The sequence below is a fragment of the Acinonyx jubatus genome, chromosome C2, assembly GCF_027475565.1.
Source record: "Acinonyx jubatus isolate Ajub_Pintada_27869175 chromosome C2, VMU_Ajub_asm_v1.0, whole genome shotgun sequence".
Taxonomy (NCBI): Eukaryota; Metazoa; Chordata; class Mammalia; order Carnivora; family Felidae; genus Acinonyx; species Acinonyx jubatus.
This window is the reverse complement of record NC_069384.1, coordinates 80,928,505-80,953,683: the sequence shown is the minus strand read 5'-3', so window position 1 is coordinate 80,953,683 and position 25,179 is coordinate 80,928,505. Positions and strand designations below refer to the sequence as shown.

At 39.0% G+C, this 25,179-nt stretch overlaps 1 protein-coding gene across 1 annotated transcript in view; it reads right to left on the bottom strand.

Moving 5' to 3' along the window:
* Nucleotides 1–1,008: 1,008 nt before the first annotated feature.
* EHHADH (enoyl-CoA hydratase and 3-hydroxyacyl CoA dehydrogenase) overlaps nt 1,009–25,179 on the bottom strand; it is a 47,194-nt gene continuing 23,023 nt past the window's right edge. The window contains exons 5-7 of the mRNA XM_015064320.3: nt 22,866–22,970; nt 11,608–11,949; nt 1,009–4,446 (exon numbers count right to left, since the gene is read on the bottom strand). Coding sequence (XP_014919806.2) covers nt 3,185–4,446; nt 11,608–11,949; nt 22,866–22,970 — 1,709 coding nt within the window. The 3' untranslated portion in view covers nt 1,009–3,184. The remainder of the gene's footprint in view (nt 4,447–11,607; nt 11,950–22,865; nt 22,971–25,179) is intronic.

The following is a 25,179-nucleotide window of genomic DNA, read 5'->3' as shown; positions in this document are numbered from 1 at the left end:
CATATTAACCACTGTTGTATGTAGGACCCAACAAATTTAAATGAGGTTTGCCTCCTTTGATATAAAGTAAGAAAAAATGAACTCCCATTTCTTCTTTCCACATTATATAGAGAATGTTAGTCCTTAAATTTTACTGGGTCACAGACACTTTGAGAATATGATGTAAGATAGGGTATGTCTTCTAAGAAAGACACTCAGATACATATACAGAAACATTAGTGTAAATTTTTAGGGATTATTGACTCATAAAATCTACTCATAGACACTTTAGTTTCAAAGCCCCAATCTAGAGGGTAGTGTAGTTTTAAGAACTCAGAATAAAATCCACTCAGGGATGCCTGGGTGGCTCAGTCGGTTAAGCGGCCGACTTTGGCTCAGGTCATGATCTCGCGGTCCGTGAGTTCGAGCCCCAAGTCGGGCTCTGTGCTGACAGCTCAGAGCCTGGAGCCTCTTTCAGATTCTGTGTCTCCCTCTCTCTCTGCCCCTATCCTCCTCGTGCTCTGTCTCTCTCTCTCTCAAAAATAAATATTAAAAGAAAAAAAAAAGAATAAAATCCACTCAGTGTCTAAAGAAGAAAAAGTGTGTGTATGTGTGTGCATGCACTTTAACATTAATTTGAAAATAAGTCACCTTGCAGACCAAGCTGCAAGAAATTACAGAAATATTTTCTTTTTTTTAACGTTTATTTATTTTTGAGAGACAGAGAGAGAGAGAGCAGGAGTGGGAAAGGGGTGCAGAGAGAGAGACGGAGAGAGAGAGAGAGAGAGAGACAGAATCTGAAGCAGTCTCCAGTCTCTGAACTGTCAGCACAGAGCCCAACGTGAGACCCCAATCCACAAACCGTGAGATCATGACCTGAGCCGAAGTCGGATGCTTAACCGACTGAGCCCCCCGCCAAGGGTCCCCAGAAATCTTTTCCATTGTTGTCTTTTTTCAAGATTTTATTTTTTATTTTATTTTAATTTTTTTAATGTTTATTTATTTTTGAGAGAGAGACAGAGAGAGAGAGAGAGAGAGAGGGAGAGAGACAGAATGCAAGTGGGGGAAGGGCAGAGAGTGAAGGAGACATAGAATCCAAAGCAGGTTCCGGGCTCTGAGCTGTCAGCACAGAGCCCTACATGGGGCTCGAACTCATGAATAGCAGGATCATGACCCGAGGTGAACTCAGACACTTAACTGACTGAACCACCCAGGCGCTCCTAAAGATTTTATTTTTAAGTAATCTCTGCACCCAATATGGGGCTCAAACTCACAACCCCAAATCAAGAGTTGCATGCTCTACTGATTGAGCCAGCCAGGCGCCCCTTTTCTATTGTTATCTTTAATTTCAAGGACCAATTTATATAAAAATCCAGCAACATACAATTTAAAAATTATTCTAAATTAAACTACAATTCAAGGCACACTCTAGGGTTTTTGTTTGTTTTTGTTTTTGATAACAGAAAACATATTCATTCCATATTTCTCTATCAGAACGTTTGATAATTTTATTTGGGTTCACAGGTGAAAATACTATGAAAGTTCATTTACATCACACTAAAAGACAACTTGAGCCCATTTGTTTATTTACTTATTTACTGACAATTCTGAGGAATAATTCACATACCATACAATTCACCCATTTAAAACTACACAACTCAGTGGTTTTTAGTAGATTCACAGAGTAATGTAACCATCATCACAATAATTTCAGAACGTTTTCGTCAACCCAAAAAGAAACCCTGTCCCCATTAGCAGTCACTCCCCATTCCCTAGCCCCTAATTATTCCAGTCTTAGGCATCCTACGATCTGCTTTCTTTCCCTACAGGTTTGCCTACTTTGGAAATTTCATATAAATGTCTATACAATATGTGGCCTTCTGTGATTGGCTTTTTTCATTTAGCATGACATTTTGAAGGTTCATCATGTTGTAGTAAATATCAGTACTTTATTTCTTTCTATGGCCAAATATTCTATTATATAGCTATACTATACTTTGTTCATCTATTCACCAGTTGATGGAGATTTAGGTTGTTTCCAACTTGGGGCTCCTATGAAGAACATTACTATAAACACTTGTGTACAAGTTTTTGCGTTGACCAGCCCATTAAAAGTATAAAGAGAACTCTTATAATTATAACAAAACTATACAGAATTTATTTTGCAGTCATGTCAGACTTTTCAAGATTCAACAATTTGCATATCCGGCATCACAAAGCACATCATGACCGGGAAATTGGCATCATTACTTTATCATAGAATCAGAGGAGATTAGATGTTTTCTAAGATCCCTTCTTACATTAAATCAATAATGATTACTTTCTGTTTTGTTTCCATGCACAGAAAAGAAAGATAGGTTGTAGACATCTCCTGGTCCTGCGGAAATTATCAACAAACATTACTGAGCGCCTTACAAGCAGCAAGCACAACTGTGCACATGTACCTGGGCTGTAGATGGAAGTAATACACCAAGTATGACTTGCCAAGCTACTCTGAGTTCCCCATTCTAGTGTGAAGTACTTGACTCCCTCACTATTTCTCAACTGTGTTTTGCCCACTTTAATACTGTTATGCTTTTGACACTCTTCCTCTCTTTCTGGTAACTACTTCTGCCTCTCCTTGAGCAACTTTCCATTCTCACTCACAAAGACCCTCATTGTTGATTCAACCCTGCCAACTATCTCCACTCCACCTCGCAGACTAGGGACTAAACTTCATCACAGCTTTCCATGCTGGATTAATGCCCCTCTGGACTCCAGGTTTGCCACATGCTGTGCAAGATGCTCAGGAGGTGCACAATGGATGTTTGTTGAATGACAGATCCATAAGATTTCCTACCAGTGCCACGTGTGTGAGTTTTAAAGGGATAAAATGAATTTGTGGCTTAGTTGCATTTTTCAGTCATTAATTGATGACACCCTTCTCCAATGATCAAAGCACTTGGAAGCCTCAACTTATTCATGAGTCTCTTTCCTTAGCTATTTTGGTATTAACACAGTTTATTCAGTGGGATTGAAATAATTTACTCGATAGGGACAGATTCAGAGACATAGGAAGCACACTCCTAAAGATTTGACCCATTAGAATAATCAGACAGAAGACCCAAAGAGAGCAATCTTACTTTGGATTTTCAGATTTAATTTCAGTGAAATTCAGTGAGCATCACCTGATGTCAGCATGTGAGGCACAACCTGGAAGGCTGAATCACAATTTACTGCTAGGGGGTCCTGCCAAGCTTTGCCATTCTTTCAGAGGAGGGTTTCCTAAGGAAGCCAATTTTTTCAGATAGTCACAGGGCTCTAGTTGTGGAATATCAAGATTCTGCCTATAATATTTCTGCAACTTCTCTAGCACTGTCGGCAACCCAACTGTGGAGGCATAGAACATGGGCCCACCCACGTGCCTTGGCCATCCATACCCATGTAAATAGACAACATCAATGTGCTCTGGAGTAGCAGCTATCCCTTCTCCCAAGATACGGAATGCTTCATTGATGAGTGAATATAAGCAGCGCTCGAGGATCTCATCCTGGCTAATGATGCGTGGTTCAATGTGATACGTTTCTCTGTACTGTGACAGAAATTCAGAAAGCCAGGGATCAGGTTTGTGAATCCTACCCAATGGCTTATCATATTGGTACCAACCCTTACCTGTCTTCTGGCCAAATCGTCCTAATTCACAGAGCATATCGGGAATTGGGCAATATCTCTCATTGCCCCGCTTTCGGGCAGGAGTTCCTGGAGGCAACGTAGGTCCAGTAAGGCCTTGCCCTTGTCGACATTTCCAACCCACATCCAATCCAGAAAGATCTGACACTCTAAAAGGTCCTATTTTGAAACCAAACTCTTCTAGCACCTGGTCTATCTCTTCTGGCTTACTGCCTTCTTCTAACAAGAAATATGACTGATTGTAATAATGCTTTAACATTCGATTGCCAACAAATCCCTTACAGTTACCTACAACTACTCCAATTTTTTTAATCTTTTCTGATAAATTCATAACTGTGGCAATAGTAGTAGGGGAAGAGTATCGGCTGGGAATAATCTCTAACAACCTCATGATATGAGCTGGTGAGAAGAAGTGAGTGCCAATGACCAAGTGAGGGCGATCAGTGGAAGAAGCAATCTCATCAATGTCCAGGGCTGAAGTATTGGTGCACAAAAAAGTTTCTGGCTTGCACACAGCTGACAATTCAGCAAAGACTTGCTTCTTCAAGTTAATTTCCTCAAATACTGCTTCAATGACTAAATCTACACCACCAAGCTCTTCCATAGACGTAGTTAACCTGGGTTTTGGTCCTGACCAATGGTGGCTGCTATGCTGCATTTTGGATGCTTCCTTTTCCAAAACGGAGGTTATTATCCCATCGGCAGTCTCTAGCTGCTTCTTGTCCAATTCTACAGCAATCACAGGGATCTTGGCCTTTGCAAAAGAAATGACGATGCCTCGGCCCATTGTTCCCAAGCCTGCAGATAAGAGTGAAGCAGAAAAAGAATGATTCAGTGATGTTGGGAACTGGAAAATACTCAGTAAATGAGAGGCTTCTGTGGCAATGGGGCATTTAAAGAGATCAATTCAAGGAATACAAATAGAAGCCGCATTCTTGGTTGAAGAGGACAACCTTCCCTGATACAGAAGGACTGTTCTTTGGTCAAGGGTATATGAGTAGCTGCTAGAACCTCCAAACAAGCTCTCAAGAAATACAAATGGATTGAATATTAGTTAAGATTAGGCACTGTGTTAAGTGCTCCAGAGGATGGGACATTCAGTAATATTCACACACACACACACACACACACACACACACACACTATTAGAATTAATAAACAAGTTCAGCAAGGTTGCATTATACAAGATCTATATACAAAAATCAATTTTATTTCTATATACTAGCAATGAACAATCTGAATATGAAATTAAGAAAACAAATCTGCTTACAATAGCATTAAAAAGAATAAAATACTTCACAATAAATTTAAGAAAGAATTGTAAGACTTGTACCCTAAAAAACAGAAAACATTGTTGAAATAAATTAAAGACCTAAATAAATAGAAAGACAACCCATGTTCATAGATCAGAAGACTTAATATTGTTAAAATGGCAACACTACCCAAATTGATCTGCAGATCCAATGTAATCCCTATCAAAAATCCAACTGGCTTTTTATAGAAATTAACATGATATCCCTAAAACTCATATAGAAATACAAGGAATCTAGAATAACCAAAATAATATTGAAGAGGAAGAACAAAGTTGGAGGATTCACTCTTCCCAATTTAAAAATTTATGACAAAGCTATGGTATTCAAGACAGTGTGGTATAAGGATAGACATAATAGAGCAATGCAATATAATTGAGAGTTCTGAAATAATCTCATAACTTATGGCCAATCAATTTTTGATAAGGGTGCCAAGGTAATTCAATGGGGGAAAGGATAGTCTTTTCAACAAATTATGCTGGGACAACAGGATATCCATATGCAAAAGAATGATGTTGAACTCCTACCTCACATCATTTACAAAAATTAATTCAAATTGGATCACAGCCTGAAGAGTTAAAACTATAAAACTCTTATGAGTAAATCTCCATGACCTTGGATAAGGCAATGGTTTCTTAGACATGATACCAAAAGCATAAGCAACAAAAGAAAAAAATAGATAAATTAGACACCATCAAAATTAAAATTTTTTGTGCTTCAAAGGATGCCATAAAGAAAATAACAAGAACCATGGAATCATATATCTAGTAAAGGACTTGCATCAAAATATATAAAGAACTCTAACAATTCACACAAGATCCCTCATTACTACCAGGATGTAGAAGATGCAGAGAACAACTGTAAGGCCTTGGAGGAGACTGTCGAGCAGGTGCTGGCAAACTATGGTCTGAGGGCCAAATCCATCCCACTGCCTATTTTAGTACTGCTGGTGAGCTAAGAATGGTTTTGTATTTCAAATAGTTGAAAACAACAACAACAACAAAAAAGAATAATATTTTCTGACACATGCGAATTATATCAAATTCAAATTTCAGTCCCATAAATAAAGTTTTATTGGAACACAACCACACTAATTTGACTCCATATTATCTATGGCTGTTTTTGTGTGCAGAGTTGAGCAGTTGTTAAAGAGATGATATGGCCCAGAAAGCCCAAAATATTTATTATCTGGCCCTTAACAAAAAAAGTTTACTGACTCTTTCCAAAGGAGAATGGCAGAGCCATTAGTTGGAAAAAAACAAACAAACAAACAAACAGAAAACAAAAAAAAAACTGGTCTTAGATGACCATATGGAGCAAGCAGGAAATAAATCTTTATTGTGTTAAACCAGTATTATCTATTACAGCAGCAGGTTATCTGTTACCTAACCAACCCATTGTGGATGAAACCATTTTGTTGATGAAACCCATTGTGGATGAAACCCACTGACCAGCTTTGGGATTGGTTTTGAATACAGAATGCTATCAGTCATCAGAAATCATTGTTTCTCTGGGATATATTTAATTTTCAAATTGTATTAACTTACTTAATATAACAAATATATTACATTATTTGAAAACGTTTAGTTTTCCAAAATTAATAAACATCTGCATTTCACTCAGTAGCAAGAAGGCTGGATAGCTTTCACTGCTATGGCAACTTGTATCCTAAACTTTAGCCTGGGTAAATAGGAGGTAGAGCATGACGTTCAAAACCCTGGCCTCCTGGCTCTCAGTCTCAAGCTCTACATAACATTTCTACCATTATAGAAATTATAATCTCACAGAGACAACAAGGACTAACAAGATGTAGCGTGAAAGCAATTTGTAAAGTGTAGCGTAAGGTAAGTGATATCTCAGAACTGACAACAGAGCAGGGAAGGAAAGGCAACTTCTGAAGGTATAGTTCTTTTTTTTTTTCTAATGTTTTATTTATTTATTTGTGAGGGAGAGAGAGTGAGCACCTGAGTGGGGGAGGGGCAGAGAGAGAAGGAGACAGAGAATCAGAAGCAGGCTCCAGGCTCCAAGCCATCAGTGCAGAGCCCAACATCGGGCTCCAAGCCATCAGTGCAGAGCCCAACTCACACACCAGAAGATCATGGCCTAATCCAAAGTCGATGCTTCACCAAATGAGCCACCCGGGTGGCCCAATAGAGTTCAGTTCTTCAGAGCTCATCTCTTAGAGATCTGCTAAATGACCTTTGGCTACAAATCCACTCATAATCCAAACCATAAATGCTTTGTGTAAGTGTCCTAGCCATAATTTTAGATTCTCTTTAGCTCAATGATAAACTGACACAGATCATTTAATCACTGAAACCAAAACATACATGAAAACACAATATGTATTTCTTTTTAAAAAGTTCTTAGCTCCTAATTTTTCTTTTCACAAACTTGTGTCTCCAAGATCTCACAAACAAAGGGCTGAAAAGCCAAGCTTTTCACTGTTGGGAATTACCTTTTCAAAGGTACATATTATATTGATATTGACTTTAGTTTACTAATTTTTCCTCATTAAATACATATAGACAGGAGCAAGGAGTCCTGCTTCCCTAACAACCTATTGTCTTTCACTGCCATGGAATTAAATCTGGTCAAGAACCTCTTCTTTTGACAGAAGTAAATAAAGAATAAGGGCTGCTTTCACGACTGGTTCTGTAGTTCTAGTCCACTGCAGTCTCCTCCCCTTTTGATGGCTTTGAGAGCGCCCAGCCCTGTTCTCAGAAGCCTGGAAATGGGCTCGTGGAAGTACACAGTTGGGGTTTTGCCAGAGGGCAGAGTGAAAGGGCGGTAAGTCATGGAGTGTTTGAAGTCACTGACAAGAGCGTGGCTGACATGATGACCCTGGAAATGAAATCTGAATGGACAAGAAAGTCAAGATAAGGAGAGCTGATCAAGTAACGGATGCAGTTGGAATAACCAACTAAAAGATGTGGGAAGATACAAGGTTGTGGGGTAAAGGTTGGATTTGGAATTTCAGAGGTGGAGGAATATTCAGGGTAAAGACAAGACCCATGGTAAAGGCATGAGTAGGGGTCATGGAATTGAAGTATATGAACATTACTGGATCTGAGGAGGCAAAGGCACCTGAAAGGAACAGGACTGGCCACACGGATGATGAAGACAATCAGGATGGCAGCTGGATTTGGGAGAAAGTGGATAACTGTGAGCCAGGTACCAGAATTTTCAGCCAAGTGGAGGTGGGGGTTGGGGGTACAATACAGTAATGAGGAGGGACAGAACGATAAGAGCAGATGGCAGAGCTACAGAGGAGTGTCTTGAAAGAGATAATGGTCTGAGAAGAGAATTGGGAAGTGCCACTGGGACTCCTGGGCCGTGAAAGAAGCAGTAGCATTCTCCTGAGAGGGGTGCCCAGAGTAAGCAAGGTTTCAGGCAGGAGACAGACAAGGAGTCATTAGTGAAGCAGAAGAGGCTGTAGGAGCGTTCCAGTGGGCACTGGGTACAGTGGGAGGCTGAGTCACAATGAACAAGTACAGGGCAGTATGGGGACAGACATGAAGAAGGGGGAGATGACCAAACTCTCACTTTATTTGTATCCAAGTTATCATCTATGTATTTTAAATGCTTTTTCTTCAAAAAAATTTTTTAATGTTTATTTATTTTTGAGAGAGAGAGAGAGTGCAAGCAGGTGAGAGGTAGAAAGAGAGGGAGACACAGAATCTGAAACAGGCTCTCGGCTCTGAGCTTTCAGCAGAGAGTCCAACATGGGGCTCGAATTCACAAACTGTTGAGATCAGGAGCACAGCCGAAGTCAGACATTCAACCAACTGAGCCACGCAAGTGCCCCTTAAATGCTTTTATAAATATTTTTCTGAACAATATGGGGTACACTTAAAAAAAACAACTTAAGGGGCACCTAGGTGGCTCAGTCAGTTAAGCGCTCAACTCTTTATTTTGGCTCAAATCATGATCTCACAGTTTGTGAGATTGAGCTCAAATCATGATGTCACAAACTGTGAGATTGAGCCCTGCATTGGGCTCTCCACTCATAGCGCAGAGCCTGCTTAGGATTCTCTCTCTCCCTCTCTCTCTGCCCTTCCCCAGCTCTTTCCCCCTCTCTCTGACTGAAAATAAATAAACAAACTCAAAAACAAAAACAGAAGCAAAACAACTTCAGACTTTTAGACATTTCATGTCAGACATGAATTTAGAATCTTTTTATAAAGGCTCACAACAAGGAACTAGGGAAACTCTCAAACAATGACTGACCAACACAATACTGATATATTTCACCTTTGCAATTGTATTGCATTAATTATTCTTGGCATGAAGGAATATAGAGAAGAAGAAACAGGTTAAGTGCACATCAACTAGGAATAAATATTGGTGCTGCTGAAAAAGCACAAAAAAAAAAAGGAACATTCATAGTTCTCTGTCTCACTCTCTCTATCCACCTTGTTTAAAAACTGTAACTGGGGGGTGTCTGGGTAGCTCAGTCAGTTAAGCGTCCAACTCTTGATTTCAGCCCAGGTCAGGATCTTATGGTTCATGGGATTGAGTCCCATGTTAGGTCCTGTGCTGACAGCATGGAGCCTGCTTGGGATTCTCTCTCTCCCTCTCTCTCTGCCCCTCCCCTACTGTGAACATGTGCTTCTTGCTCTCTTTCTCAAAATAAATAAATAAGCATTAAAAAAAGTCAAAAGTGAGCAGAGTCCAGACTGGAAGGAGCACAGTGTGACTGATACAATAGGCCGAGAAGATGTTGAGTGGGCTCTTTTCCTCCAAACTGGGTTGGTGCTGGACAGCTGGGTGAGGGTTAAGAAAGCTGACACTTTCAGGAAACTATGGACTTCCTCCCCCAGAAGACTGTACATAAGCTGACACATATAACATTTTGCTTACCATTTCCGGGGGTTTAAAATCCACCAGAGACCCTTTATCCAATATGTCATTTGCAAATATCTTCTCCTATTCCATCAGTTGCCTTTTAGTTGGTTGTTTCCTTTGCAGTGCAGAAGCTTTTTATCTTGATGAAGTCCCAACAGTTAATTTTTGTGATGGAATAGGAAAAGGTATTTGCAAATGACATATTGGATAAAGGGTTAGTATCCAAAATCTATAAAGAACTTACCAAACTCAACACCTGAAAAAACAAATAATCCAGTGAAGAAATGGGCAGAAGACATGAATAGACACTTCCCCAAAGAAGACATCCAGATGGCCAACAGACACATGAAAAGATGATCAACATCACTCATCATCAGGGAAATACAAATCAAAACCACCTTGCAACACCACCTCACACCAGTTAGAGTAGCTAAAATGAACAACTCAGGCAACAAGAGATGTTGGCGAGGATGTGGAGAAACGGGAAGCCTCTTACACTGTTGGTGGGAATGCAAACTGGTGCAGCCACTCTGGAAAACAGTGTGGAGGTTCCTCAAAAAATTAAAAATAGAATTACCCTATGACCCAGCAATAGCACTACTAGAAGTTTATCCAAAAGATATAGAAGTATTGATTCATAGGGACACATGTACCCCACTGTTTGTAGCAGCACTTTCAACAATAGCCAAATTATGGAAAGAGCCCAAATGTCCATCAACTGATGAATGGATAAAGAAGATGTGGTTTATATATATCATGGAATACTACTTGGCAATGAGAAAGAATGAAATCTTGCCATTTGCAACAAGGTGGATGAAACTCGAGGGTATTATGCTAAGTGAAATAAGTCAGTCAGAGAAAGACAGATATCCTATGTTTTCACTCATATGTGGAATTTGAGAACCTTAACAGACCATGGCGGACGGGAAGGGGAAAAATAGTTTCAAAGAGAGAGGGAGGCAAACCATATGAGACTCTTAAATACAGAGAACAAACTGAGGGTTGATGGGGGCGGTGCAGGAGAGAGGGGAAAATGGATGCTGGGCATTGAGGGATGAGGCATTTGCTAGGATGAGCTCTGGTGTTGTATATAAGCGATCAATCATGGGAATCTACTCCCGAAGCCAAGAGCACACTGTATACACTGTATGCTAGCTAACTTGACAATAAATTATATTTAAAAAAAAAATAATAAAATCCACCAAAGACCATTCTTGGTTCAAGACTAAGAGCAAAGGAAGATTAGGAAAGTGGCACAAAGAAGCTAATCAGAGGGCTAGCTTCTGAGGAAAGAAGACGTTTTGTTTGGGAAAATCGCTGAGGGAAAAATTAAGGTCACTGTTTCAGGGTGCAGAGAGATTTGAGGAGAGTGATGTTGAATGACGAGAAGTGAATGGATCCAGGGACCAGAAAGGCAGAGCCTTCATTCCAAATACCTAACTATAAGAGTGACAGACCATACCTTGAAATATGGCACAAGTAATAACCATTGTTGGGAAACCCAGGAGTGAGAGATTCATGCAGGGAAGAGGAGGGGATGAGTAAAAAATGCCCAGAGTCTGGAGTCAGACAGACCGAATGTAGACCCTTACACCGCCTGTGTTTAGCTTACTGTTGAGAAGGTTGGTGTCTCTAGGCCTCACATATAAAATGAAGATAATTCACAGGCTGGGGTGCAAAATAAGTTAGCTACGCAAGTAACGTGTTTAGCATAGAGTCTGATACCCAGTGGCCCTAAGCAAATGGTATCACTTTATATGTGCAGATTTGGAAAATGACTTTAACCACACTACGTTCTTACCGACAACACCAACTGAGGAGATGGGTCGCGCTGACGCCGTTTTCCAGGATGCTCCAGAGGGAGCTGACCACTTATTTGCCTTCCTCTCAGCAAAGAAAGCATATTGCAGGGCTTGAGCCTGCCCTGATTTCTGAAGGTACATAAACAGCTCCTCTTCCTTCTTGATGCCAACCTCATAGGGATACTGTACAGCAGCCTGGACTGCACGGACACAAGTCTCCTGAGAAAGGCACCCAGGATGCTGCTTCCGCATCTTCAAAAGGGCTTCGCTGAAAATTTCGTCCATGTTGGGCAAGCTCTGAATTGGCTTGTTGCAGAGTCTACGGGATTCTAGAGATTGACCTTCCAGAAATAAGAAAGATAATCACATCTTTGGAAATGTTACTTGTACCAAGGGAATATGAGCAAATAATAACAATAATAATAATAATATAACCTATTCAAATTCAAAATACAAAATTAAATGCTATTCATCAAAATACTTAACGTAACACTAATATCAAAATATCTGTTATCTTTGCACCTTAGTCCTGCAAGATAGAGTTCAACAGATTCAAAGTAATTTTCAAGTTACCTAATTTCGGCATAAAAATTGCATTTTCCTTCTGTTCCAAAACCGAGACAGTGTTATAGTAGATGAAATATTAAACTCTCCGTAGGTTTCAGGAAAATATTTCTGAGTTAAGAATATTTTAAATCCAAAATAATCTTAACTCTGTTCCTAACAGTAACAAAAATTTAAAAACACCTAGAAAAGAAGGCAGTGCTATATTGGTGCAAGGAGAGACATACAAATCAGTGGAAGAGAACTGAGTGTTCAAAATTTAATCCTGACAATGAGAGCCAACTGATTTTCAACACACGTGCCAAAACAATTCAAGTGAAGTAAGGAGAGTTTTTTCGATAAATGGTGCTGAAATAACTGGATAGCTACATGCAAAAAAAATAAAAAATAAAAAATAAATGGATCCTTACCTAGAACCATATACAAAAATTAACTCACAGTGGATCATAAATCTACATTGAAGAGCTAAAACTATAAAAATTCCTAGAAGAAAACAGAAAAGCTTCAGGACCTCGGGTTAGGCAAAGTATTCTTAGCATAATCCATGAAAGAAAAAAATCAATAAACTGAACTTCATCAAAATTAAAGACATTGCACTTCAAAGAACACCATAAAGAAAAAGAAATGATTGGGGTGCTTGGGTGGCTCGGTCGGTTGAGCATCCGACTTGGGCTCAGGTCATGATCTCACAGCTTGTGAGTTCAAGTCCTGCGTCAGGCTCTGTGCCGACAGCTCAGAGTCTGGAGCCTGCTTCGGATTCTGGGTCTCCCTCTCTCTCTATGCCTCCTCCGCTTATGCTCTGTCTCTCTCTGTCTCAAAAATAAATAAACATTAAAAAAGAAAAAGAAAAAGAAATGATAAGCCATAGACTGGGAGAAAATATTTGTATGGCAGGCAGAGTAATGCCCCCCTCCCCATGTCTACTTCCTAATCCCTAGAACCTATGAGTATGTAACCTCACATGGCAAAGGGACTCTACAGATATGATGAATGTTAAAGAACTTGAGATGTGGAGATTATCCTTTATTGTCTAGATGTTCCCAACCTAATCACATGAGTCCTGAAAAGAGGAGACCCTTTCCCAGCTATGTGGAGAGAGACACTGGTGAGGAGGAAAGGTAAGAGAGACACAGCATGGGGAAGATTTGACCTGTTGGTGATGAAGTGGCTTTGAAGGTGGAGGTAAGAGGCCAAGAATCAGGGAACTCAGTGGCCTCTAAGCCATTCATTTCAACTTACAACCAGCAAGAACTTGGAAATGTTGGTCCTATAACACAAGACACTGAATTGTGCCAACAACCTGACTGAGCAGGAAACAGATTTTCCCCTAAAGCTTCCAGAAAGGAGTACAGCTGCAGACACTGGATTTTAGGCCAGTGAAAACCTCCCACCACACTTCTGACCTATAGATCTGTAAGATAATAAAAATTGGTGTTGTTTAAACTGCGAAACTTGCAGTAATTGTTATCAACAGAAGACTAGTATGATTTACAAATCAAATATCTAATGAAGTATTTGTATCCAGAGTATTTAAAGAATTCTTGTCTCTCAATAGTAAGAAGGCAAACAACTCAATTTTCTAAATGGGCAAAATTTTGAGGGATATTTCACCAAAGAGGATATACGAATGGCTAATACATATGTGAAGAGGTATTCAATATCATCAGTCATTAAGGAAATGCAAATTCAAACCACAGTGATAAAAAACAAACAAACCATAGTGAATGTGGTAGGTAGTCTCTAAGTAATGTCATTTTTGAGACTAAGTTACAAAAAGACTGGCTTCAGTCTCGTTCACCCTCTCTTGCTCTCTCACCTGTTCGTTCTAATGGAAGCCAGCTGCCATATGTGAACTGCCCTTTGGGGAAGCTCATGTGGCAAAGAACTGAAGGAGACCTTCAGCCAACAGCCAACGAGGAACAGGGCCAACACACCCTATGGGACTGAATCTTACTAACAACTACTTGAATGAATTTGGAAGCAGATTCTCCCCCATTCAAGCCTTGAGGTGAAAAGAGCCAGAGGCAATACCTTGAATGCAATCTTTTGTGAAACCCTAAACCAGAGGACCAAGCTAACCACATCTACATTCCTGACCCACAGAAACTGCCAAATAATAAATGTTTGATTTTAAGCAGTTACATTTGGGGGTAATGTGTTATGTAGCTAGAGAGAACTAATATAGACCCACTAGAATGACTACTATCAAAAAGACATCACTACCAAATGTCGGTGATGATGTGGAGTAACTGAAATCCTCAGACATTACTTGTGAAAATCTAAAACAGTATACCTACTTTAAAAAGTCTCGTAATTTTTTAAAAAGATAAGCTTATTGTTCAACTGAGCAACTTCACTCCTAGGAATCTACCTAAGAAAAATGAAAACATATTTCCACATAAAACTTGTATATAAATGTCCATAATAGTATTATTCATAATAGCTCATCAACTGATGAATGGATAAAAAAAATGATGTGGTATAGCTATACATTAGAATACTATTCAGCAATCAAAATACTATCAGCAAACTACTGATACATGCTACAATTCAAATGAGCCTCAAAACATTATGCAAACTGAAGGAAGCCAGATACAAAAAAATTACATATCATATGATGCCATTCACAGTAAATGTCCAAAAAGGCAAATCTATAGAGACAGAAAGATCAGTGGTTGCCTAAGGCCAGGGGTAGGAGGGGGGTAAGCTGCAAAAAGACTTGAGGGAAATTTTGGGGGTAATGACAAGTCCTAAAACTGATACATGGCGATGGTTGTGCAACTCTATAAAGTGAATTATGCATCACTAAAGCTGTTTTTAAAAATGCCTAGAAATGAATTTATCAAGAAATATACAAGACCTTTAAGAATGTAACTATACCATTTTATTGAAGAACATATAATAAGACCTTAATAAAGACAGGCTCATGTTTCTGGATATAAACATTTAATAGCATGAAAATATAAATATTTTCCATATATATTATATATGAATTTCTCATTAGAAACCTTGTGGTTCTGTATTTAAAAAAATAATAACTCAACAGGGACACCTGGCTAGCTAGCCAGTAGAGCATGTAACTCTTGCTCTCAGGATCGTAAGTCTGGGCCCCACGGGGGTCATGGCGCCTACTTGAAATAATAATATTAATAAAAATAAAAATAATTTGGGGTGCCTGGGTGGCTCAGTTGGTTAAGCATCCGACTTCAACTCAGGTCATGATCTCTCTGTGAGTTCGAGCCCCGAGTCAGGCTCTGTGCTCACAGCTCAGTGCCTGGAGCCTGCTTTGGATTCCGTGTCTCCCCGTCTCCCTGCCCCTCCCCAACTCACACTGTGTCTCTCTCTGCCTCTCAAAAATGAATAAATGCTAAAAAAAAAAAAAAAAATTTAAAAAAACTCAACAGAATGATTCTAAAGTTTGCATAAAAGAATAAATGTGTATGAAAACATTACATTATATGTTATATATTAGAATATACTTACATAAAATTCCTAAAAACCTGTTATGTCCTGTTATAATGTTATCAGTCATAATTTTAAGATGTATGTCACAGAAATAACCAAATTCTCTTGTCACCTGCAATATAATAAACTCTCTTGTCAACTGCATTATAAGAAACACATTATCAGATCTTGAAATAAAAAGAATAAACGTGTAACATATTATGAAAACTGTTGTCTAAACCACTATACCAGAGACTGTTTTTTTTAAAAAGTGCTACCATCTCTTCAAGGATACACCATTATATCAAGAAGGTACACTTCAGTTAATTAGACAGAAAACCTACCAGGCCATATAAAGCAGTTTCACCATAAAAAGGTATATGAACGTGAACCTGTCTGGCATTGGTGTGTTATTATGTGTGCAGGGGAGAGTGAGTAAGGTTTGGATTTAACCATGTACGCATGTAAATTTATCTGTGAGGCATTGTATAATCTCAAAAAAATTTTTTTAACCTAGGAGGCAACAATACTTCTTTAATGCATGATTACTAAGTAGAATAGAAAATAATGGATTTTTAAATTAATGCTTTCCCATATGATGTTAATAACAGGATTCAGGGAAGGAGGGGAAGACAGTGGATAGCATATGGTCCCTGTTTGCCCTGCTATTGTTGGAAGGACATGAACTCTACCAAACAGGTTTCCAATTATTTGCTCAATTATGCAATGTATTAGCCTGATCCTCAACCTATAGGAAGGCAAGCTTAGCAGAAAAGGGTGGAGACCTTTCCAGGGCCTACAGTTGATTTAATTCCCGATGGTCCAAAAGGAAGACAGGAATGGTCAGTGGGGAGAGGAGGGAGAAGGGCCAAGTATGTGGAGGACAAGTGGAGGAGGAAAGGGGGCTGAGTTGTCAGTGTTATAGCACAAACAGGCAGCTGGGGCAGTCTGTGCCAGGGACAGGTACGATATTTTCAGAGTGTGTTTCTTATACACTTGGTAGTTTTAAAGTCTTGGTAATTTTAAATTCACTTAGTTGTACCTACATAGTCTGAGCGCTGGATCTCTGTCCTTGTGACCCTACTAGTGTTCCCGTCTCATTAGGACTGACTCCAACACCATAGTACTCATCAGAGTTATCCAAGAAATTTAAGAAGTTCAGATGCCCATGCCCCACTGCAGGCTCAGTTAAGAATATTTAAGGGTGGGGGGTGCCTGGGTGGCTCAGTCAGTTAAGCATCCGACTTCAGCTCAGGTCACGATCTCACAGTTCATGAGTTCGAGCCCCACGTCAGGCTCTGTGGCGACAGCTCAGAACTTGGAGCCTGCTTCGGATTCTGTGTCTCCCTCTCTCTCTGTCCCTCCCCTGATCACATTCTATCTCTCTCTCAAAAACTAAATAAACATTAAAAATTTTTTGAAAAAAAAAAAGAATATTTAAGGGTGGGGCCTACACATGAATATTTTTAAAAATTCAACACTTGATTTTGAGGTGTAGCCTCTGGAAAGTCCAGGAGTAGAGCATTAGGTCAGCCACTGCGTATCCAAGATGGCTGCAGCTCCTGGCAAACTTTGCCCCGGGCCAGAAACTGAAAAGGAAAGAAAGAAAAAAGAGGGAGAGAGAAGAAAAAAGAAAAGCCTGCTTAGTGGTGTGCAGTAATTACTGTAGTAATTATTGCTGATCAGCATAATGCTGTTATCCTGGGGATACTCAGAATCTCTCAGACTGCAGATGGGCATTCTGGGAACTACCATGGCACTGGTCCAGACCAGTCTAGGGCCAAGCTGAGCACATCCACTGGAGAGTTTTGGATCAGGGCGCAAATATGGATGCTTTTTCCCTGCTCAATTTCCTCTCTCTTTCTTGCTGTAACTATAAAGGAAGCTATTATCTTACAAATTTGTTCTATTAGAACAAAATATCTTCAGGATTTCCCCTTTGGGTCTACAGGTGTGGTGTTTTCAGTGTGTGTTTCTGTACACCTGGTTGTTTGAAAATCCTGGTCGTTTTAAACTCACTCAGCTGTGCCTACATAGTAAGAGAGGCAAGTATGGGCAGGACAGCACCAGCATTTGCTGCCCAGGAAAATGGGAGGGGAGGAACTAATTAGTGATTCAAATATGCTTATAATTGAATTATTTCCTTGACCCATTCCCATTTTTTCCCTTAATTCTTTGAGGTATTCTAAGGCAGAAGAATATTCAAGTTGTGATTAAAAAAAAAAAAAAGCAAATCATCCTCCTAAAGGAAAAATAAAGAAGTGATTATTTTCCCTCTTTTCTTTCCGGGAAACTGACAGAAAGATATTCTCCGCCTAGTTTAAAGAGAGACACAATATGCAATTTACAGAAATGGTTACCTAAGACATAAAGGACTGACTCCTCCAATTCTGACAAACAGTAAGCTGTGTTTGTCACAGAAGCTCTGCAAAGGACAGACATAACCACTGCACTTTTCTTACAGGAGGTCACCCTCAGAACTTGGGTATCACAGAAAAAGGAAGCTCCATTTAGACATGTGCTTTAGCCGTCTACGTGAGGCAGGGTCACTCTGCTCTTGTGAGACATGTGTATATAAATGTTCACAGAGAGCAAAAAAAATTACAAAAAGCAGAAGATAAAATGGAGAAAAAGGCGATGAAACCAGGTAAGATTTGTTTAAAGTCACAAAATTGAAATGAATAAACAGACCGAAGTCTTTAGGCAGAATTAGAATCGCTAAAAATGGCTAACACGGTGCAGTAACAGTAACAGAACCAGGATTCATTACAGGGACAAAAACAGCATTAGGTTCCTGGGTTGAGGCCCCCAGCTGGATGTCCCCTGTGCTCATCTTTGAATAACAGCACACACTTTCAGCTTCACACCAGAAGCATGCACATGGGAACAGGGAATTCTTACTCAGTCTGGAAATAAGCAGGCTGTTGGCCAAATGCAAGTGCAAATAAATAGCATTTTACAGGACCCTCTCTTCCCCAGTTTAGCAAAGCAATCTGGTTTGGCCAAGTAATTTGGAATTGCTCTGCTAAATCCATTGCACTGCACTGCAGTAGTCTGAGAAGCTTCATATAACAAGAGCATTAAGATGCCTGAAGCTAATTAACTTTCACAGTCAACTCTCCAGGATGCATGTTAAGTTTGCAGAGAAATTTGCAGCTACTTCCCAAATCATATTTTTAGATATATGCTAACCTCCTATATTCCCCTTCCACCCATAACTGGTTCCAAACTGCTGATTGTAACGTTGACCATTGGAAATTGAAACTAAAGAAATTCCTTAATGGTTTCCATGTTATTATTTTTAAATCAACGTTTCACCAGGGGAAGTGGGGGTGGGGTGAGGGTGGGAGCGTGGGGTGTGAGTTGCCAGGATGGAGTGGGAATAAGCTGTATTAGTGAAATAGTTTTACAAATGGGAAAGGAGAACTCAATCATTTTACGTGTATTTTAAAAATTGAGGTATAAATCACATACCATAAAAGTCACCATTTTAAAGTTTACACTTCAGTGGTTTTTCTCATACTCACAAATACCTATTATAAAATATAAATATATGTTTATAAAAGATTTTTGTGGAGCCTCTCTTTCAAGTCAATCCACCATTTTTGTTCTGGCAAATAACAACATACTAATAGCTATATTTAAAAGCAAACAAAGACCCAAAAGAAGAAAAAGAAGAGGAGGATGAGGAGGAGGGGAAAGCCTGGAACAAAAAGAAAGGAAAAACACAAGACCTTAAATGAAAGTGAAAGGCAAAATAAATAAGCCTCTCTAAGCTATGCATTTTGTAAGATAATGAATGGCAAATGTACATACAATTCTTTCAAGTAGTCCTTTGTTGATTTGCACTATTTCTCTACCTTGTATCTCTGGCATTTACCTATTACAGCAGCAGCAAGGAATCATAGGCTTCCAAACAGTGGAACTCATTCTAAAAACAACAGCAACAAATAGTAAAATTCCCAGAGTTTTCCATGGGATTCTAAGCCTTAATCCCCAAAAGACACACAGTGGAGCTGCCCAGGTTGTAGCAAGAACCAAAAACTGGAGCTCAACCATTGGAGCCTGGGAGGTCTCAGAACAGGATCTGAAACCAGCTAATTTTATTGAATCTTTTCCTTTTATTGATAAAGCCCAAAAAGCTAATTTACTAAGATCGATAGAAGATTGAGACTATATCATCCAGGTCTCCTGACTTCCTGTCCTGAGCTCATTTCTCTACAGAGAAATGCACCTCTTCCTGCATCTCCTCCACACTGGCCAGGCATCCATTTTTCCTCTGGGTAAATTTAATGACTCAGATATTAGGAAAAGATAAGCCTTTAAAAAAAAAAAATCAGAAGTCTTCGTTACCTACTACCCAGTGATAAAAATTCATTACCTATCACAACCAGTGATAAAAATTTCTTGGTTTAGTTCCTCATGCAAATATGCACATGAAGACATAAACACGCACATTTGTGCAATTTCCTACCTGGCTGTTTTCTACTTAGCATTACATGTAAGCATTTTCCCAAGTTCTTCAAATTCCTTAAAAAATGGAAGTTTTAATGGCTGATTAGTTTGCTTCATTGAGATCTATCATCTTTTATGTAACTAATCCTCTAAAATTAAATTAGGTTTTTGAGTTGTTTCCAGTATTTTACGATGATAAACTTCAGTGGGTATCACTGTACACAAATCTTTGTATACTTCTGTGATTATTTCTTTATGATAACTTCCTAAGAATAGAAATGCTAAGTCAAAAGATGTGAGCAAGTCTCAGTACCTAACTGCCAAATTGCCTTTAGGTGAGATGTATTACAAGCAGTATAATAAGAGCTTGTCTAAGCTCAATCTCACCATATTATTTTTCTTTTCCAATTTGCTTGGCAAAAATTAGTACCTTCCAGTTCACTAGTGAATTTTTCATTACCCATCAAGTTTAAAAAGCATTTAAGAACCAAACTTACTATACAACTCAGTAGCATTATTCTTAGGTATTTACCCAAGAGAAAGGTAAATATGTCTACAAAGACTTGTGTAGGTCCAAAGTGAAAACAACCTAAATGTCCATCAACTAATAAATGGGATAAGCAATGTGCAGGACATCCATACTATGGAATGAATGCTATTAGGTAATTAAAAAAATGAAATATTATTACATGAAACAACCTGGATGAATACCAAAGACATTATGTTACATGAAAGGAGTCAGACATGACAGACTACATGCTATATTGTGATTCCAACTTTATATGAAATTCTAAAAAACAAAAACTATAGTAACAGAAAGTAGGTCATTGATTATCTATGGCCAAGGGGTAGGGAAGAGAATCTACTGAAAAGAGGCATAAAAATACTTTTTTTTTTAGGGTAATAGAACTATATACTGATTGTGATAGTAGTTACACAGCTACAAACAATTATAAAAATTCTTCAAACTCTATACTTGAAATGGGTAGATTTTAATGTGTGTAAAGTATACCTCAATGAAGCTGGAAAAAATAAACACAGAAGCAAAGATTACTTATGAAATTTTTTGAGAGAAGTTAAATTATTGTAATTTTTGCATATTTCCTTTACTTTTGGGGCTATATTCATACTCTATGTAGCTATAATTATAGAATATATGTAAATTTATATTTTGCACATTTTTATCCACAATGTACATATTTCGGTATAGTTTTCATAATTATAATTTAAAATAGTTATACATAATTTACCAAAGCCCCAAACCATTTCCCTACTGTTAACAGGTGAATTGCTAAATTTTAAAGCAGATGATTCCTTAAAAAAGAAAGAATAAAGAAAAATAAAATAAAATAAAGCACGGTTCCCTCTCAATATTTGGACGCCACCAAGTGGAAAAACTGTGCAACGTTACTGAGATTGAAAAGACCATTTATAAATTTTATAAACAGTAATTTAATGTTTAGTTTTCTAATTTGAAATTTATTTTAAAAGTTAAATAAATTACAAAAATTAAAACAGAGCATTTTACAGTTTACTGTAAAAAGACCATGATCCTCATCTATCTCTTTTAGTTACTTAACTCTCAAATCTCAATCTAGGGAATTCAGTTAAGGACAAGAACTTCCTGTGGAAATCTAGTTCTTTACAACCTAAAGCCACAGGTGTAACTGTTAGACATGGGTCTATCATAAGCCTCAAGCCAAAAAATCACGAATGGATCTCCAAATGCAAATAGCCTTTGTTGTCAGCCGGGTGACTTCTAACGAAACTATAAGCTCTGCCAGGAGGCACAATGAAATCGTGATGAAAAGTTGGTGAAGACTGTTTGGAAGGCAGAGAAAGACACCAGGAAACTCATTCCCTTTTGGGCAAAGACTTGCTGATTCTCTTTATGAGTCACCAGGATTTTCTCTCCACGGTCCTGGACTCTCCAGTTCAAGCTTTTCCTATTGCATTGAAACAGCAACTGGCTAGAGCCACAAAAAGAAAGATTATTTCAGGGAAGTGTTTGGTCCCTGCTGGGGTCAACAGAAGAATGACTTTTTCAAAGGAATGCCTTTGAGTGACACTGAGCCATTGCCTACCACCAAGCAGAAAGATGAACATGCTGCTCTATCTGTGACCCAACACTGCTCCCAATTATTTTTTCTGGCACTCTTTAACCCTCTCCATCTTGCTGCTGCTCTCCATAAATTGAAAAGGAATAGTGCCACTCCAGAGAACTTTTAAAGGGATGCCATGAACCCACAAAATGAGAAACCAGTGACAGAAAGAAAATACAAGCTCACTGAGACAAAACTACGGTTTTATTGCGGTAAATTAGAGAGGCTTGTTTCTAGTTGCTGAAATGTTTGCTTGTTTTCATTTTAATTATTTCTTACAGAAAATTCATTATTTCAAAACAAAATCAAAAGGTACTAAATGGTAAACAATGGCTTCCCTGGCTGACCAGCCCCATTCCCAGAGGCAACCATGAACCATTTCTTGTGAATCTTTACATAAATATCTTATATGTAGAAGAACAGTTACATATATACATTCTCTCCATATGGACATTCAGTCCCATCCCCCTTTCCTTTTTGCACAAATGGTGAACCACTGTTCACAGTGACGCTTTTCACTTAAGAGTAGGTTAAATCATAGCATTCACACCAAATCAATACGTAGTTTGTCATTCATTTTAAAGTTGTATCATATTCTATCGCATGGATGTACCATAAGATATTTAAGGAATTCCTTATTAAAACGAAAGTTTAGCTTGCTCCCAAACTTGAGCTATTTTCATCATTCTTACCAGAAATTCTCTGGGCGAATTTGATTGCTTCTTCAACCGGGTCTGAGTTCACCATTTCATCTAGAATGCCCAGCTTGAGTGCTTCGTCTGCCAAAATGTGTCTTCCTAGAACAAAACAAAATAAAACAAACCCAGAGAACTGTGTGAGATTAAAGCAAAAGCATTACTTTCTCTGGTAAGGAAGGTTATCTTTCCTGGATACAAACATCTATTCCTAAATGAAATAAGTAAGCAGCACGGTAGAAAGTAGTAGACAGGTCACTGCAGAGGTAACCAGAAAACTTAGTTCAAGCTTCAGCTCTACCTTCTACTCTTTGTGTGATGATGAAAAATTGTAGAGAGACCACACCTTCCTCCTAGGTAAATGGAAAAAATTATGCTTACCTTGGTAATTCTGAGTATCAACTGAGAAGAATACATTTTCTTTATATTCTGTAAATCTCTATAGAAGCACTTTGTTAACTATAAGTCTCTATATAAGTGATGATTGGTTTTTTGCTAATAATAATAGAGGTAGTAACAGCAGAGCAGTAGCACTATGTATCTTACACCAACATACATACCAACACTGATTGCAAAAAACAAAAAACAAAACAAAACAAAAAACAAATAAACACAGTCCTAAAACAGAAATATAGCTGGGAAACGGGGAAATTAATGATTAAGTTGACACTATGTAAGTTATAATCAAAATTACACAGGACAAATGGGTGGACTTCTGTCATTTTTTGCCGACCCAGCATCTCAACCCCACCCTAAGTTTGTGGAATTGCTATTGTGTGAGCTTTGGACCCTGCCTTTTATTGCAGAAGCTAAAAGGGAAGCAGAAGTGATCACACAATTGTTCCTTCAGGTCCACGCAGTTAGGGTGTGGCCCATGACCCCAAGTTTGGCGAGCGGAGTGCTCCATAGATGGTTTTTAGCCTGGGGTAATGACACTAAGCGGCAACTAGCGACATCTAGCGTCTGGTGGTGGCACTGGCAGCCTCCAAGTATAGAATGGCAGCTTTAGGGTGTTAAGAAATTTGATTGAGGGGCGCCTAGGTGGCTCAGTCAGTTGAACGTCTGACTTCAGCTCAGGTCACGATCCCCCAGTTCGTGGGTTTGAGCCCCATGTTGGGCTTTGTGCTGACAACTCAGAGCCTGGAGCCTGCTTCAGATTCTGTCTCCCTCTCTCTCTGCCCCTCCCCCACTCATGCTCTGTCTCTATCTCTCAAAAAGAAATAAACATTAAAAAAAATTTAAAAAAAAAATTTGATGAGCATCACTCCTGAGTTCTTCACCAGGTGTAAATATGTAAATTAATCTGAATATTCTGAAGTAGAGGGTTAAGGGATATAAGCATCCCTTATCACAGGGTCAAGAAGAAAGGCAACAATAACACCTGGCTTGCTTGCTTTCTTGCCAGTAACATCTTGCCTTGTGAAAGTGATCATCAGATCAGTCTTGGTGGCGATAATTCCACAGTCCTTGCTGCTCTTACAGTGTTAGTGTATGCCATCTTTGAGACAAACCCTCCATTCCTGGTTCTTAGTAGCGCTTCAGAGAGTTAGAAATGGGTTTTCTTGATTAGAGAGACAGTTCAATGATTTTTGGCAGAAGTCACTCTGCAACAACATTATTTGGTTAGTTTTCTGGAAGTGCCTTTGAAAACAGGCTCCCAGATTTCCTCCTGGGGTGAGACAGGCGGTGAAGAGTGGATGAGTGGCTGCGGGGGTCACATCTCCTGTGTAGAAGATCACTTGGGTGAGGGGTGAGTGCCCAGCCTGCAGCCTGCAGACAAAATGGAAAATGTAAACCTGAGTACTAAAAGGGTCCTTGGGGAAACTGAGTAGGAAATGTGAGCTACCCAAAAGATGTACTGAAAATTCCTTCAGCTGTGATGGTCTCTTCTGGCCTGGATTTCACAAAAGTGCAGGTGTATGACTGCTGTTCTTAGAGTGTCAGTGAGATTCTAGGTACTTTTATTGTCTCAAGGGCCTAAAGATGCAGCTCTGTATATACAACCCAAATCTTCAGGCTCAGATTTAAACTTGCTTTTTCTCTTTCTACTTCAGTGTAGACAACAACCACTGTCCAATGGACTTTAATAAGACCCCTGACTAGAGCTACTATAAGGAGACCCAGGGTAACCAAAGTTCAGACTTCTCTTCTTGAAAGTGGGTAATCTCAATTTTTTCCAATGTTTTTCACGGCTTCTTTTCCAACCTTTAGAACATTTTTGCCTACATAGAATCCTTTCCAGATGTCATTTTAAAGTCCCCCTAAAATTGTACAGACAACGTAAAAAGATAGGTGTATGATTCTGTTAGTT